The sequence below is a fragment of the Orcinus orca genome, chromosome 4, assembly GCF_937001465.1.
Source record: "Orcinus orca chromosome 4, mOrcOrc1.1, whole genome shotgun sequence".
Classification (NCBI taxonomy): domain Eukaryota; kingdom Metazoa; phylum Chordata; class Mammalia; order Artiodactyla; family Delphinidae; genus Orcinus; species Orcinus orca.
The window spans coordinates 85,582,643-85,600,577 of record NC_064562.1 but is presented as its reverse complement, the minus strand read 5'-3'; the positions used below and the strand labels follow the sequence as shown (position 1 = coordinate 85,600,577).

The 17,935-nt window shown below is 32.5% G+C and overlaps 1 protein-coding gene across 1 annotated transcript in view; it reads right to left on the bottom strand.

Annotated features, from left to right (window-relative positions):
• GABRG1 (gamma-aminobutyric acid type A receptor subunit gamma1) overlaps window positions 1-17,602 on the bottom strand; it is a 68,104-nt gene extending 50,502 nt beyond the window's left edge. The window contains exons 1-2 of the mRNA XM_004268306.3: window positions 17,361-17,602; window positions 824-972 (exon numbers count right to left, since the gene is read on the bottom strand). Of these exons, the coding sequence (XP_004268354.1) occupies window positions 824-972; window positions 17,361-17,464 (253 nt within the window). The 5' untranslated portion in view covers window positions 17,465-17,602. The remainder of the gene's footprint in view (window positions 1-823; window positions 973-17,360) is intronic.
• Between the last annotated feature and the right edge of the window lie 333 nt (window positions 17,603-17,935).

The window sequence follows — 17,935 nt, the reverse complement described above, 5'->3', positions numbered from 1 at the left end:
TGATCAATTTAGCAAGGCTGCTGAGGACAGAGTAGATTAGCAAAATATCTATTGTATTTCTATACACTGCTAATAAAAACTTAGAAAGTAAAATTTTTTTAAAATCTATTTATACTTACATTAAAACTTCAAGTTAGAAAATTAAATCTAGTAAAATATATTCAGCACTTCTTTACAGAAGACATTAATAAAAATTGAACATATGTGGAAGAATATATGATGATCATGAATTTGGTACAGTAAAAATTCAGTATGGTAAACATTTCAATTTCTCTATATTGATTATAGATTTAATGCAATCCCAATAAAAATCTGGCTGACTTACATTTTGTTTGTTTGTTTTAAAGTGTTGCAGTGGGAATCTTAGAGGTTATTTATTTTGTAAAATGTATACATAAATGCTCAGGACTGAGAATAACAATTTTGACAAAGAAGAACAATGTTGGATTGTCTACACTAATTATACTCTCAAGGCTTATAATTCTACATTAACTAAAACAGTGCAGCATTGCAAAAAATTGGAACTCCTACATACCTTTCAAATATTCCCTTTTATGAAATATCTCTTAGTTTTTCAGGCAGTTTTATCAAAAATTGCTCTGTTGTAGCACTTGTAAAATAATTACATCGAAAATGTTTAGATGTCTTTCTTCCCACGTCAAACTGTGAAGCTTTCAAAGCAGTACCATTCCAAATAATAATTGCCAAACCCGCAGTCTCTAACACACATCGGACACTCAAGGAATATGAAATATGATAAAATAACATCAGCAAATGTGGCTTTCACAGTCACCAAAATCCAAGAATGATTACTCGAACTTACCTCCTATATCTGGGCGAAGTTTATTGTCATAGCCATGAAGCAAGGAGTTGAGAATTTGTGTTATATCTCCTTCATGAATCTTTGGTGCCAAGACCCAAGTTTTGTTCACTGTTAAATCCTCATCATCTTCATCATCTGCTTTATCAACACTAAAGAATTCAAAAACAAAAATTGTATAATAGAAAGTTCAACCAAGTAGTGTATTTTAAAAAATAGTTTAAGATTATTCTAATTATGTAAGAGAATAATAAGAGGGGAAAAAAAGCATTCGAAATATTTTACATTCAGTAAGACTAAGGCCTACATCATATGAACTGTCCTGTTTTAATAATACTCAAAAATGAAGAATCCAGTGCAAGAAAATATCGTATAATATTAATGTAATAAAGTTTTGCCACTCCCACAACTGTCATTTAAGGCCATAGAGATTATGCACTGATAATGTGAGGAGTGGCCCTAGATTTGTGCGGTACACAATCTGCACAACCATACGTAAGTGACTCTATACCACCACACCCTAAAATAAAAATTAAAAGGTAAATAAGTGCAGGAAAAGTTGTAATCATTAGTCTGGTAAAATGTATTTTAAAATGCACGTGTAGAAAAGAAGACTTAAGGAAAGATGAGTGAAGAAGGATTCAAAGAAAAAAGGAAAAAGTATTGAACACACCTATGCTTCTTCCTTTTAAGTCAGAAGAACCGAGACCCCAGACATCTATTCCAAGAACTCTGTCAAAGATTGTCTTACCAAATCATGAGTGGTTGACTCACTCTCCATATATATACATATATATATAATCACGTATACATATATATACATATTATATATATACACATATGTATATATATACATGTCTATATATATACATATATATATATATAATCATGCTTGCCATATATATATGTGTATATATATGGAAAGCATGATTATCACATTTTAGGACTAGAAGATGGACTTTAGGGATCAAATAACCCACTGCCTTTATTTTGTAAATGAGGAAACAAGTCAGTAGGGAATCAACCAAAGCACAAACTCATTTATTTTCAAAACTGAGACTCAAACCCTGGTCCTATAGCTAATGCTTCCTGCGACGCCTGTGTGTTTAACAAGCATAAAGTTTCAGCTTACTTATGAACTGTGGTAGAAACATATAGTAACATAGATATTCATCTATAATTCACCAAAAGTAACAAACTACTTTGTTTATTACCCGTAAGTAACCCCACCTTCATTTGAGTGAGATCAACCTAGACTTACACCCAACTTTAGTAAATATTAGTCCTCCACTGAAAAAGTATATATAAACTTTTATACTGGTAAAATCAGGTAAATCTATATTATTTATTTACATATATTTGAGAGATGAGCTTCCCTCCCACAGTAGATATTCAAGTTTATCTTAACAGCCTTAGTTGATATTTCTACACTATTCATTCAAATCTCTTTTGCTGTGAACCTAAACATCTTAGCTAATGCAGCCTTTACCCCCTTTATCCTTTTAAATTATTTTTCAGTTTTATTGAGATATAATTGACATATAACATTGTATATGTTTAAGGTGTACAACATAATGATTTGATCTATGTATATATAGTAAAATGATTGCCACAATAAGTTTAGTTAGCATCCACTCTCTTTATCCTTTTAAAGAATATAAATTAACATTGTAAATTAAAACTTAACCTGTAAGTATTTGTACCTCATTTTATCTTTACAATAATTGTATTGATAGTTATTAACGGAGAGTTAATGGATAATGGAGTACATTATTCTTCTCAATATTTTTCCTCTTCTTCATGTCAGAGAATTATTCTTTTCACTCCACTGACTTCTAACTTGGTCATGTGACCTGAAATACTCCTTTCTGCAGTGCATCCCTGTCCCATTAAACTCAGGTTTGGCCCTGCAATTTGCTTTGGTTAATGGAATACATGTAACATACATCACTACCAAGCAGATTTATTGTCAGTGCATGGTTCACCATATCTCTGTCCTTCTGCCAGAAGACCAGCCATACTCAGGCAGAGGCTACTACTACTCCATGACTTCACTTTCAGGGTGAAGGCAACATGAACATAGCCACAGTTGACCTACAATGGACATGTAGCCTGAGCGAGAAATAAATATTTAGTATTGTAAGCCACTGAGATTTTAGCTTATTACCACTGTATACAAATTTTATCCCTATGTGAACTCCTGGAGTACATTTATTTAACAGATTTTTAATGAAGTGCTCATTTGTATTAATTGTTTTGCTGTATTTAACTTCAAAAATATATACTACTGAAATACAGTTGTATGATTTCCTTTAAATAATTTCTTATTTTTTCTCAATAAAATATATACATACGTACATACATACATTCATTTATAAACTAAAGCATTAAAAGTACTGAAATATTAAGAATCCTGCTCATGTGTCTTCCAGGAAAATTTTATCTAATTAGAACTTCTGAGATATTGTCAACAACCAAAATTTAGGGCATCCATCTACCTTTAAATCCCAGTTTTATAAAATAAAACATCTGATGGATAGATGCAGACCACTGCACGTATAAGAACTTGATTTTTCTTTGTAGTCAAATGGAAGTTCCCAGAAAAAATATGTTTTTCCTGTGTTTTAGGGTAGTAACATCTTGGTAATCCAGGAAGCACACGCTTATACTGACGTATATCCCCCTTTTCCCAGCTATCTCAGAGGTAATATAAAAATTGACCTCAATGACATCATAAACTAACTTTCCTCATTTTTGTCAAAGCAGAAAAGAAATTTCATTATAGTTAATTTTCTTCATTTTTCCTCCACACTTTCTGAATTACCTTCAGAATATTCATTAACTACCTTAATTTCACACTGGTATTATTTTGGTGACTAAAAAACACTTATAATTTTAGAGATAGTTCATATAGCATATCTGATGTTTCACTATCATTCATAGACTGGAAGTTTTGTAACATTTACCTATGTTGAATGAACATTCATTTGGAGGAAACAAGTATTATTTTCGTAGATAATATTATGGGAATTTGTAGACATTTGCAAGCACTTCTCTTAAATAATTTGAATGAGTATAATTTTATCATTATTGGAAATAAATATACTCCTTAGTATATAATTTTACTAAATGTTTATTTTGATGATTGATGTTTTTATTGTTCTTATCAGCTGTTGAGTAAGTTCCTACCATGTTTCATGAACCGAGTGCTAGGTTTCTTCCATATTAAGGTATGTCATTTAATCCAGAGTAATCCCATGAAATAAACATTACTATTCCTGTTTTACAAATTAGAAAAAAATAGATTTATAGAATTCGCAGGACCCACACTATTAAATAATAGAGCCATGATTTGAAACAAGATTGATTTAGCTTGAAGACTCCTTTTCTCTTTGAAGTTTCCATGGTATCTTACTTTATCTTTGTTAAACAATCCAGGGTAGTTAGATTTTGAGTTTTCTAATTTATAAGAACACAACAACATTTATGGTAAGTAGTTAGCAAGTGCATTTGGGTTGTGCATGGGTAGAATGCTTAGTCTCTGCCTTTGAGTTCTGAGAAGTTAGAATAATAATTTCAAGGAATCACACACACACTCTCTCTGATGAAAAAGACTTTCTAAAGTGTGTGCTCAGTCTTCAGTCCAATGCTTTAATTCATTTATAGAGGAAATACCATGTATTACAAAATATGCTAATTGCTGAAAACAAAAAGATAAGTAAAATTTTATTCTTGATCCATATGATCTTATTTTCTAATGGAGAAAACTATTCAGATGATACAAAAAACCATCATATACAAAGATGCTTATCACAGTGTTATCTATAGTAGCACAAATTTTAAACAAAAGAGCAGGTTTAAGTAAAGTATTATATGTCCATATGGTGTGATTGATGCATCCATTCAATTGGTGATTATGAAAAGTCTGTAAAAATATTAAATTATTTTCATAATTTAATGTTATATGCAAAGTAACATATAATAATTTGCCTTGATCAAAACCTAGGTATAAAATGGCTAAAGATTTAACTGGAAAGCAGTATAATGAATACACTAAGTATTCTATGCTAGTGGAGCTATACAAAATTTAATTTTGTTCTGTATATTAATAGTATACTACAATTTTTCTGCATAATTTTGTAATATAACTATATGAAAAGGAGTTAATTTGACATTAATGCCTACCTAAGAATGAACTGCTTCTTCCTATATACCAGATAGTGCCCAGAAATAAATTTCTAATCATAAAAAATAAGTAATTAAGTAGAGGTTTTTATAGAGACAAGTAGAGCTTTACACTCTGCCAAGAAAATGAAATTGGCAGCCTTAAAAAGTTGCCACTCGATTCTCCTGGTGTAGGAACATGGTTGACTGACAGCCCAGGCGCCAGCCCTCTGGACGAGCACTGCATCTGTACCAGATCCAAGCTTCCCCGGGCTGCTTTCAGGCAATAAATGAACATTGTGGCAATGGTAGTACAGACCCGTTCCTGCAAGACTAGGGCCTCCTCTAAAGGGCAACTTGTGTTGGATGAATCCTGCTGGCCTGGCCAAAGCCTGTTTAGTAGGGCTCTCTAGTCTGAGACTCTTTTAACCCAAACATCCTCTTTGCCTTATACTTGCACAGGGATCAGACCTCCGTTATTATCTGAAGGCTCTCTCTGCTTACTTCCACTTCCTCTCGTTTACCCTGCACAGGCATTTCTCTCAAAAATCTCTTACATATCCAATCCCAACTTGGCATCTGTTTCTCTGAGGCTTTTGCTTCTCATATTCTTTAATTGACACTTGTAACTTGTTACTAAAGAAAATTTCTGAGTCACCTGTATCAGTGTTGTTTTTTTGGTCTTACTAACTTAGTTTAATACTTTGACAAATCCATCTGATTACATAGTAAATTATTGTATGTAAAAGAGTACTTTAATGATTGTATTACTCTTCTGAATATGACAAGCAAAAGTTTTAAACTAATGATAACTGAGAGATAGGTTAAGTGAAGACAAGGCATGCTAAGCCATATAATCATGAGGAGAATTCATCTTTACAGCTAGAAAATATATATATATATGTCTATAACAAGTCAATCAATCAATATAAACTATTTTTCATACATAGGGTAAATATTCATCAAGATTTTCCCAGGACAATCTTGATTTACACCTGTTGTCCTAGAATAATTACAATATTAATAGTAACCTCTTTCACTCACAAAATGGCCTAATTTGGATGATAAATTGTAAAGTCACCCTGGATATAGTTCATATAAAGTTTACTGCAATGCAAATGCCCTTGTTGTGACACCTAGGGAAGACTCTTCCATTATCTAGTAAGACAGTGCAGATGACAGCAAAGGAAACCATAAACAACATGAAAAGACAACCCTCAGAATGGGAGAAAATATTTGCAAATGAAGCAACTGACAAAGGACTAATCTCCAAAATATACAAGCAGCCCATGCAGCTCAATATCAAGAAAACAAACAACCCAATCCAAAAATGGGCAGAAGACCTAAATAGACATTTCTCCAAAGAAGATATACAGATTGCCAACAAACACATGAAAGGATGCTCAATATCATTAATCATTAGATAAATGCAAATCAAAACTACAGTGAGATATCATCTCATACCAGTCAGAATGGCCATCATCAAAAAATCTAGAAACAATAAATGATGGAGAGGGTGTGGAGAAAAGGGAACACTCTTGCACTGCTGATGGGAATGTGAATTGGTACAGCCACTATGGAGAACAGTATGAAGGTTCCTTAAAAAACTACAAATAGAAATACCATATGACCCAGCAATCCCACTACTGGGCATATACCCTGAGAAAACCATAATTCAAAGAGTCATGTACCACAATGTTCATTACAGCACTATTTACAATAGCCAGGACATGGAAGCAACCTAGGTGTCCATCGACAGATGAATGGATAAAGAAGATGTGGCATATATATATATATATATATATATATATATATATATATATATATATATATATATATATATATATATAATGGAATATTACTCAGCCATAAAAAGGAATGAAATTGAGTTATTTGTAGTGAGGTGGATGGACCTAGAGTCTGTCATACACAGTGAAGTAAGTCAGAAAGAGAAAAACAAATACCGTATGCTAACACATGTATATGGAACCTAAAAAAAAAAAAAATGGTTCTGAAGAAACTAGGGGCAAGATGGGAATAAAGATGCAAATGTAGAGAATGACTTGAGAACACTGGGAAGGGGAAGGGTAAGGTGAGACAAAGTGAGAGAGTGGCATGGACATATATACACTACCAAATGTAAAATAGATAGCTAGTAGGAAGCAGCTATATAGCACAGGGAGATCAGCTCGGTGCTTTGTGACCACATAGAGGGGTGGGATAGGGAGCATGGAAGGGAGACGCAAGAGGGAGGCGATATGGGGATATGTGTATATGTATAGCTGATTTACTTTGTTATACAGTAGAAACTAACACAACATTGTAAAGCAATTATACTCCAATAAAGATGTAAAAAAAATACGATACATATTGCTGAGGCTATGATTACAAAATTGAATTTCAAGCTGTTTAGGACAAGGCAATAAATAATATTAAATCATATAGCAAAACTTAAAAAAAAAAGACTCATCTCTAAGATTGTAACAAACTCCCATAAATTATTTAGAAAAAGATGGATGATCCATCAGGAAAAAAAAAATGGGTAGAGATTTGATTAGGCATTTCACAAACAAAGATAACCAAATGGGAATGAGTACATGAACAGACACTCCACATCATTACTCATGAGGAAAATGTAAATTAAAAACATGAGATACCACTATACATAAACCACAATGGTTAAAATAAAAAACCTTGACAACACCAAGTGTTGATGAGGTTGTGGAACAACTGGAACTCTTGTACAGGGCTGTGAGGGCAAACTGTTAAAACCACTTAGAAAACTCCTTGGTGTTATCTCCTAAAGATGGATGTGCACACACTCTATGACCCAATAATTACACTCCCAGGTACATACTCAACACAGATGCATAGTATGTTGACCAAAATGCTTGTTCCACAATATTCAGAGAAGCATTAGTGGATGTACCATCAATTCAGAAAAAAGATCCAAATATGCATCAGTAGTGGAATGGATAAATAAAATGGGTTATTTTTTTTAAAAAAGTGCAGATGAAGTTCCAAACAAGTCCTCACCTGTGATCTGTTGCTCATGACAAATTAGTGTTTGTTTATGAACATCAGATACATTTCTATAAGTCAAGTGACAAGTTCCAGGGAAGAAACATACCTCTTCTAATGTTTCTGAGTAGACTATATTTTAATGTCAAAGCCTACAGGAGCTAACTTTTAAAGAGTATGTATAGGCACTGAATTTAGATCTGAAAGTCAAAGAAAATAAAATTTAAAAACTTTAATTCTTATTTTCTTTTTGCCTTTATATTCTACCTGCTTAATTCTTTTGTACAAAGCTCTTTTTAAGGTAGTAATGCTGAATCATTTTTATTGCTCATAAAAGTTGGTAGGGAAGCGAAATAAGTAAAAGATGATAGATAATAGAGTTACAGATTTGAACTTTCAGAGTTTTAGAGAGGTGAAGTGATAGTCCACTCAATTCTGTGATTATCCTCTTAACACAAAAGAATTTGGGACCCATCACTTGAGGCACAGAGAGGAATGCTTTGAAAATTTGAGGAGGGGGAAGGGAAGCATGCCTAGAACATTAAATAAGTGTGTTCCAGTTTGTCCAGTGCTTAACTTTACCATAAAATTGATCACACTGCATCTTAATTAGCTATTTACTTTATTTATTTATGACCCTCTGTAAGCTCCTTGAAAGCCAGGGTTAAGGTTTTCAATGTGATACCATTGGCACTTAGCCTGACATATAGTAGGTATAAAATTAAAAAAAAATTCACTAAGTAAATGAATAAATGGACCGAATATTAGAAATCATCTTGCTGTTTACAAGTAAAATTACAGTGAATAAAGAAAATAAACAACTGAAAACTGTAATTATTGGTCTTAATCAGAGAATTGATTGTAGTTAACCTAATATAAATTTTAAAACATAGTAGCAGTAGCTTTCTGATTCTAGTATTCATCCATCATAAACTTAAAAAAAAAACTGATTTCTTTCACAATGATAATACAATCTATAAAACAATTACAAAAAATATAGCAGGGAAGATCTGTCTTATGTGAAGGAACTAAAACACCAATTGAAGAATATAAGAATAGAACAAAATAAAGGCAAATAAATATTTTGGCTATAAAACAATATTATTAATACATAATTCTCAAATTAGTTTATAAATTTAATAAAGTTTTAATTAAAATCCACAGTTCCTATATAACAGATTAAAATCATTATACTGTAATTAAGTAGAAGAATCAATATAAGAATTACAAGAAATTATTGAAAAATAGATTGTTAGATGAAATTTGCCAGAATAAAAAGAAAACAAAATAAAGTTACTGTAATCAAAACCATATTGTGATAACACATAAAGAAATCAGTGAAAACAAAATCAAACCTTCAAATTCAGATCCCAAGTGTCTAGAAATTCAGTATACAATAAACGTGACTAGTCAGTTTAGAAATGAAAGGATGAATTATACAGTAACTTGGATTGAAAGGTTTATCAAGCCATTTAGAAAAAATAAATTAGATTACTACTTAGACAATAAATTGCAGATATATTAGAGATCAAAATATAATAAAGTATAAAACTATTAAAGAAAATATTGAAAATGTTTTTTAACTTTTGAGATGAGGAGGTCTTTCTATGCAACATGTAACCAAACCAGGAAAGGAAAAAAAAAATGACAAAAAAAAAAGGAAAAATAACTCATGGAGGACATAAGACAGTTTAGACAAAGACTGGAGACAAAGGATAGATTGAGACAAAGATATTTACAACATAACTGGTATACAGAAATTTCAGAGGGAAAAAAAGACTAATAAAAATAACAAACTGTGCTAACATTTACTGGTAGCAAGGGAGAATAACTTTAAAATGTGACAAATTTTAGCCATCACATTGGCAAAATATTAAAAGATTCATTACATTCAGTACCATTGATAATATAGATAAATGGCATTTTTATAACCATTAATAGAATAAATTGCTCTAATAGAATAAATTGAGTAATTTGGCAACATTGATGAAATATTGAAACTAAAAGCATGTACATATGTGTGTATATATATATATATATATATATATACACACAGTAACAATATTCATAATAAACAACAAAAAAGAGAATCTGTAATGGAATAATTTAACAAATTATGATACTTCCTTAATATAGAATACCATATTATCATTAAAAAGGAGGTACAACTAAGTATGTGTACAAACCTACAAAAATATCTTTGATACTAGCTGTGTGACAAAAACAACTGTTAGATTTCATTTGTATAAAAAATGTACATACAAATGTGTATACACATATTTGTTTAAACTTATGGAAAAACCTGGAAGTATAGGCTCCAAATTGCTAAGTAATTTTGAGGAGTAGAATGGACTAAGTGTTATTCCATTATTATTCACATTATATGATCAAAACGATTATGACATTAGGGAAAAAATTTTTGGTTTTCCCATATATTTCAACAACATATATTTATATCACTTAGAGATTGCTTAAATTGTTTGTTTAAGGAAACAAGTAAAGAAAAATAAGGTCTAAACTATTTGTGGTAAAAAATTTAAAATATTTTATGTCCACAGAATAGAACAGAAATTGGATTATATATTAATGATTCTACAATTTGAGATGTGGAATATTAGTCTCAGAGAAAAAATAAAACATGACATCTTCATCCACTGTGATTTTTATGTAGTTTCCTTGGTAAGGTAGAATACATAGCATCTTTAAAATTACACTAATGTTAGGAAATTAAAGGCAATAGAGATTGCTTTGGGCACAGAGAGCTTCACTGTTAGTTTCAAAAGGGGTATGGCCAATTCCTAAATCTAGTAGAACATAGTTTGATCTGGTTAGATAAGATACAGGAGTGTAGGGTTATATTAGTTAATGAGAAAAGCGACAGATTGATATCAGAATCGATTTTTAAAAATTAGTATAGTGACATATTTTTAGAAAGAAAACAAAAACAGAAAAATATAAAATATAGCAGATTATTTTTTGTAACATCTTTGCTCATAGTTTAGTGATTGATCCTTAAGATAACAACTAGTACTAATAATAAAACAATATATTTTTCCAGTTTTGGGATTTTTTTATTTGCTTTGTTTGGCAGGCCAATGCTATTTTGTTAAAACAGAGTTTAGAAAATTGGGAATCGTGCTTCCAAAGAATAGTCTTTAGGGGGATGATGAATACACAGAGATTATAAATGTTCTTTTGAGAATGGTTCCATGTGAATATTTTTTGGAGGAAGGGAAAGAAACCATAATTTTCTTCACATTCCATTAAAAAATTACCGCTGGATTGAAAGTATATTAAACTGAACACCAAATTTTCCATTGTTCCACTTTATATTCATACAACATAATGGAACATAAATTAGACTTAGAAACATATAACACTTCATGACATTCACATTCTCTAAGCCTTTGATGCACTTATGCATCAGATAAATTCTATCAGGCTGCTAAAATTTTTGCAAAATTAAGGCATAATATTGAGGCTTATTAAATTATAAACGATATGAAAAGATCTTAAAATTAAATGGAAGAAAGAAATGGGAGTCGTTCTTTTGAATGCAAAAAGATGTACCTTCTCCCTAAGTCTTGGGACCATAAAATGAGAGGTAAAATAGTTTCATTGACATAAGTATCCTCTCAGAACTTTCACTTCAAAAGGGAGAGAATACAAATGAATAGAACAGAAACAACAAAACACTCTAGTCAACTCCAGTTATGATAATTTGCAGGTTTTTCAGAAAGAATTGTACTAAGGAAATGACAGAAAGAAATATACACTCATAAGACACCTGCACAGAGTAACAAATTGTAGAACACAGATGTCTGATTAAAACTTAAATTTAATCCAACCAATAGGGCTACATTGTTCTACTCAATGTGGCTATTTAGTAGAAAAATAATCCCTGCTGATAACACTCTACTGCATGTGTTGGAAAATTATTCTAATAGTGGTACACATCTAGGCCGACTGAGAGGTAAATGACCTGCCTATATTGAAATGGATATTTGTCTAAAAATAGGGAGAAATGTTAAATCTCTAAATGAATTGTATTTGTAAGGAGAGAATGCCTACAGTTCAAAAATTTACTTCTAAACTAAGTTATATAGGTTTTAATAGGACGTTGCTATCTTAATGTCATATGTTAGATGACCAAAGTAAAGGATATCTTAGGAATATAGTTTTCAAAAGGCCCACCAAAGCATGAGACCATACCTCTGGCCACAGAATATTAGTGTTATCTTCCTATGTATATTTTTCACTAACACTGACCTGAACTTATGCCTATGACAGCTAAGAGCATTCAATCTTTTCCCAGAGTTACAATTGATGCCAATCTCCTTAGTGTCCCCACTATAGCTCATCTAGAATTGCAAGTAGCTATTATAGCATTTTATTGTCTTTACTTGTTTATATTGATAGACCATCTCAACATTAACTACTAGAGTTTAAGTTCACTGGGGTCAGGGGCTCTGCCTTCTTTGTCCAGCACGTATACTATCACATATATGTCCTATATACACTATACAAACACTACTAGCGCAAAGATTATGTCTTGCTTTCCACTGTGTCTCCAGTTCCCTGCTTAATACATGGTAGGCACTGAGTAAATATTTGTTGAATGAATGCTAATGCTTAATAACTGTTTATTGAATGAATTAATAGCTAAGACTATTTCCTGAAACATGGGGCTTCAGTTGGTTAAACCATTTTAGTACAGATAGAATTAGATTCTGAGATATTTAAAAGTAGAAAAAAACATAAATTTCATCTGGCTCTCACAGAGTACAAGAACTCTAACAAGCTTCTGCTTGAAGTTTAGTGACAAGACATCCATTATTTTGTTAGAGTGCTTTTGTACTGATGAAAATCTGGCTTCACATAGCTTTCACTACTTGTTTATGGTTTGTCTGTAACATCTATACATAATAAATTCAACAATGATTTTCTCTAGCATCCTTAAGAATATATGATTCCTCAATAAAATTTACCTGAATTCAAAATTCTTGCTTTTAACTCTCTATCCAGTGGTGTTTTTTCTAGATCAAGAACTCCAGTTCGTTTAAGTTTTTCCTAAAATAATTAATCCAGCACTACACATAATATTCTAGATTATGTGATAAATACACAGCAGACTGTAACTTACTGAGCTTGTGTCAATTTTACTGTCTCTCCTCTTCTCTCCTCTCCTCTCCTCTCCTCTCTTCCTTTCACCTTTCCTTTCCTTTCCTTTCCTTTCCTTTTTTTCATTTCCTTTCCTTTCTTCCTTTTATCCCTCCCTCCCTTACTTTCCAACCCCCTCATCCACAGTTATGTTAATTGCTTTGATTTATATGGCATTTGTAATCTTGGAGGAAAGGTGATTAAAAATGCAGGCTCTGGGCATAGAGCACATGGGATCTGAGTCTTGGATTCAGCATTATCAGCAAGATGATCTTTAGTGAGTTTGTAAAAATTGCTGTGCCCTGGTTTTTCCATCTGTGAAATGGGGAGAATAACAGTATCTGGGCTTTATTTTCCCTTCATTTTTGATTGGTAGTTCGGCTAAGTATAACCTTCCAGGTTGAACATTTATCTTTAGAATTTTGGAGACATTTCCTCCATGGTTTTCTGGTATTATAGATGAGTAATCTCATGATGTTCTAATTCTCTTTCCCTGATTGTGATCTTTTCTATCAGTACCCTCTAACCTTAAAAATTTAGACTCCTGTTTATCTTTGGAGTTGTGAAGGTATATTTCCTTATTTTGACTACAAGATGTTTTCCTTTGGTTAATACCATAAACCTCAGCCTCAGCAGTGTGTATAATGGTAGTACTCATGTAGAACACTAGACACAAGCACTATCCATATGGTTAGTTCTCATGTCTAGTTTATTCACCACTGTAAACCCAGCAAGTTGCACTGTGTAGAGCACATAGCAGGTATTCAATAAATATTCGTTGAATGATCTCTCCCATAATCCAAAAGATATTTAATAATGCACAAACAATTCAAGGAGTTTACTGCACTTAAATTTAACTCGAATAAAAAATTCTAGAATTACTGAGATTCCAAGAATATCTGTTGTTATGACTTTTCAGTTAAAACTTTAACTGTCATGTACTTTGCAAAAATTTTCTCTCTTGGTCTTGAAACAAGCTGGAAAGGTAGATGCCAGTTCTACTTTTCACAAACGAGGAGTCTCTGCCTCAAAGATTTGCCTGATTTCAGCCTAGTGGGAAGTGCTGAGGCTGAAACTAGAATTTACATCTAATGGTCGAGTCTAGGATTCTCAGTTGGTAGCATGCATATATGTGAATTATTCTCCTGAGGCCTGTGGCAGTCATTTCATCATATTTTGACAATATCTCAAGAGCCCTTTTTTTCAGTTTTTCGCCCTGCCTGTCTCCTCTTCTTTGGGACCCCACCTTCATTATTATTTTCTTAGACAAATTTTAATCACCTTTATATAAATATATAAATATAAAATACTAGATTTGTCTCTTTCATTTTTAAGATGAAAAAATCAAACATTTCCTTTTGTTGATAAGCCAAAAATGTGACTCATAGTATATAATAGGATAAAAAGGAAGACGAGTATACCAAAAAGACTCTATACACAGGGGATTTATCAATTATAGCATTTACATTTTAACTTCAAAATCATTTTGTCTCTCAGTTCTTCTTTGAATATTTAATTATCATGGAGCATCATTAGTCATTTTGTACTCATTTGCATCTATATTTTATTAGAAAACGAAGCCAAAGCTCTGTATGCCTAAAGAAAAATCATGCATTACCATCTCCACAAAATATATTACTGAAATTATTTTAAAATAATGTATTTTATAATGTAATTATACTTGAATATTGTCATTTGGGCAACTGACTGCTAAATTGTATGATTATTGACTCATGAGATTGTTTTTAGAAACAATCTCTAAAACAATCTCTCTTTAGCTCTCTCAAAGTATAACTTCTTAGTCAAAGCTTACCATAAATTACATTTTAGATTATGTAAAATCTCAAAGCACTTTTTCAATTCTTTTCAAAAGTCTGATTATAATTATATTTTTTTCAACATTACAAATAAGTCAACTCAAGCTTGAGAGATTTTAACCAACTTGCCAAGATGCCATAGAGCCTCACAAAGAATGAAACATAGGAACCATGACTACAGCTTTTAATTACAACAACAGGATTGGTTTTCATAGTTCAGCAATGTAAAAATCAATAAAGTGCCTCTCCTTTATGCTCTTGATGAAAAATAATGAGTAAACAAGCTACTGTCTTTGATTAGATACAAAAAATAATAGCCTCCAATTCGGTAAATCCCAAAATAGGTGACTTTGAAAATTTAATTTAGAAACTGGCATCAGACATCAAAATTCTTACAAATAGAACCATCTGTGATTAGTTTTAGAAAGGTCCCTCAAAAGAAGAAGAAAGGAAGAAGAAATTATGAATGTAAATGGTTTATACATGTTGACATCAATTATCTTCAACTAAATATTAAAAGGATAAAAAGTTCATCACAACTGTAGCTACTTTGAAAAGTGAAGACATACACTCCCATAACTGAGACCCTAAGAGTTAATTACAACAGCAACATACAGCTTTATTTTTTAATATGTATTTTTTCACTGGCCAGAATAATCCATATTCTCTATAGTACTATGATAAAACGATTTATTTATTTTAGCTGCATAACGCATCTCTCTCTCTCTCTCACTCATACATATGACCAAAACAAAAGTACACAGCATTCCCAATTAGAATTTCCCTCTTGAAAACTGCTACAAAAAGCCAGTGATGCGGCTATTGAGTTATTTTATGTTTCAGTTCAAATCTTAGAAATATTGAATACGAAAACTTGAAGAAATCATAAATGATCTACTACTGCCCTTCATTTCCTAGATGAAGGAACTGTGTTCAGAGTGGTTAAGGACCCTTGACACATAGAATCATGTCTCCAGACTTCCAGAGCCCATCTCTGTCCACTATACCACACAACTTGTTAATTCTGAGCAGCTTGAAGAGAGTCTGAAACCCATCATGATTCTCATAATGTAAATATCCTCAAGAAGAAAATGTATTATTTAAAACCAAACATCTCTTTAAGTAGACAGTATGCCCTTTAGTAAGCAGCTTGTCTATTAGGTTGCAAGAGAAACTTGCACTTACAGTGATAAATCAGCTTACAGGTTGTTATTTCAGAAAATCACTGGGTTAGTCTGTTTTTACTTATGAGAACACAGATTCATTTGCGATATTATGAAGATGCATGAGAGCACTAATACATGGCCTACCAAAATATCTTCCATAATTTTATAATATATTAAAAGAAATAAACCATTACAAGGCACTTATATAAGAAATAATTAATCAAGTAGTATGTTTGTGCTCATGCAGAACATTTATGTTTCTAAGGGAAAAGGGTAAATAAACTAAAACTGTAATATTTAAAAAACATTGAGTGTCAAACATATTCTGACAAGTCTAATATTACTTAGCATACTTTATTCTCTATTTTTGGAGAGAAAATACAGTTGTTCTATCTGTTAGTAATGGTAAAAATCCACTCTAGCTATATGCTAAAAATAATCATCATAATAATAAATTTTAGCAGTGATGCAAGTACTTAAAAAGGCATTTTTCCATCTCTATAGTGATTGCATTTTACTCTTGAGTTCTAAGCACTCCCTCTCTCTCTTCCTCTCTGTCTCACACACACACACACACACACACACACACAGGACAATCACATCACCTTACAATATTTATTTACTTGTACACAGCCAAGTTAAAAAAAAATGATTCAAAGCTGGCTCAGTAAAATATACATGGTTATTTCTAACTTAAATGTAACATAGCTTCAACCCTGATGGATTTTTAGCCATATTTATGATCTTTCTTGATGTAAAACTTTGATTTTTTTTTAGAATAGCAAAAAGGTAAGGGAAAAGGCAATATTACTGTATAAAAAAGCATCATACATGCCATGCTCTGTAACAAGTTTCTAAAATAACTTTGTCTTTAAAATGCAGAATCATCCAGAAAGTTCATCAGTGGCATTCATTGACTAAATGTAGTAGCGAAAACATTTCTACTCCCCTCCCCACTTCCAGTAACTGAATCTTTACTAGTTTCTACTCTGCTTCAACTGAGCTAATCTCCATGCTTCACACATAGGCTAATTTCATTCTATCAGAAAAAGAGTAGATCTAATCAAAAAATAAACTGATGGTAAAATGTTGCACATGTGCCCAGGGAAATGCAAATTATTTAACCTAGAATGATTTTTTTTTAAAAAAAGAGAAATGAGGGGGGAGTGGGTAGATACCAAAGAATAGTTTTGAGCCCTTGAATTTACTCACCAGTTTCCCAGATGCAGGGTCAGTAACAGGAACATCAACCTCAACCCTTTCCTTTGACTCCACAGAAGAAAAGGGTAGAAGAGAAGAGTTTTCCAAGAACCCATTGGGATCGCTTTTTCCGCTCAGTTCTCCAAGCCAGGACTTTTTCTCCCACCTTAGCTGCAGCCTGGTGAGTACAGAAGGGAGAGTGTGGGAAGGCAGTACACCTCCCAACCAGGTAGGATGCGACTCCCAGCGGAATTGAGCAAGGGAGCCAATCAGACCGAGAGGATGCTGGCATAAATTATCTGAAAAGAAGTTGGGCCAATCAACGGCCCCAAAAGGCGGGGCTTCCCCTACTAGAAATCGAGCCCAGTAGGGAAAAGGGCTCCGTCTTTCTGAAAGAAAAACAAACCTCTTCTCCCTGGCAGCCTCAGAGAAGCAGTTGAGTGGCCCTGACAGATTTCCCTCGCTAGGGAAAGACGGCTTCCCTCTTCCCTCTAGCCTTCCCTCCTGCCTGACTCTATTTCGGGGATCTGTTTCCTCTCCCGTGTTTGGATTCTGAATCTGTCTTCCAAGAGGGATCCGTGGGGAGT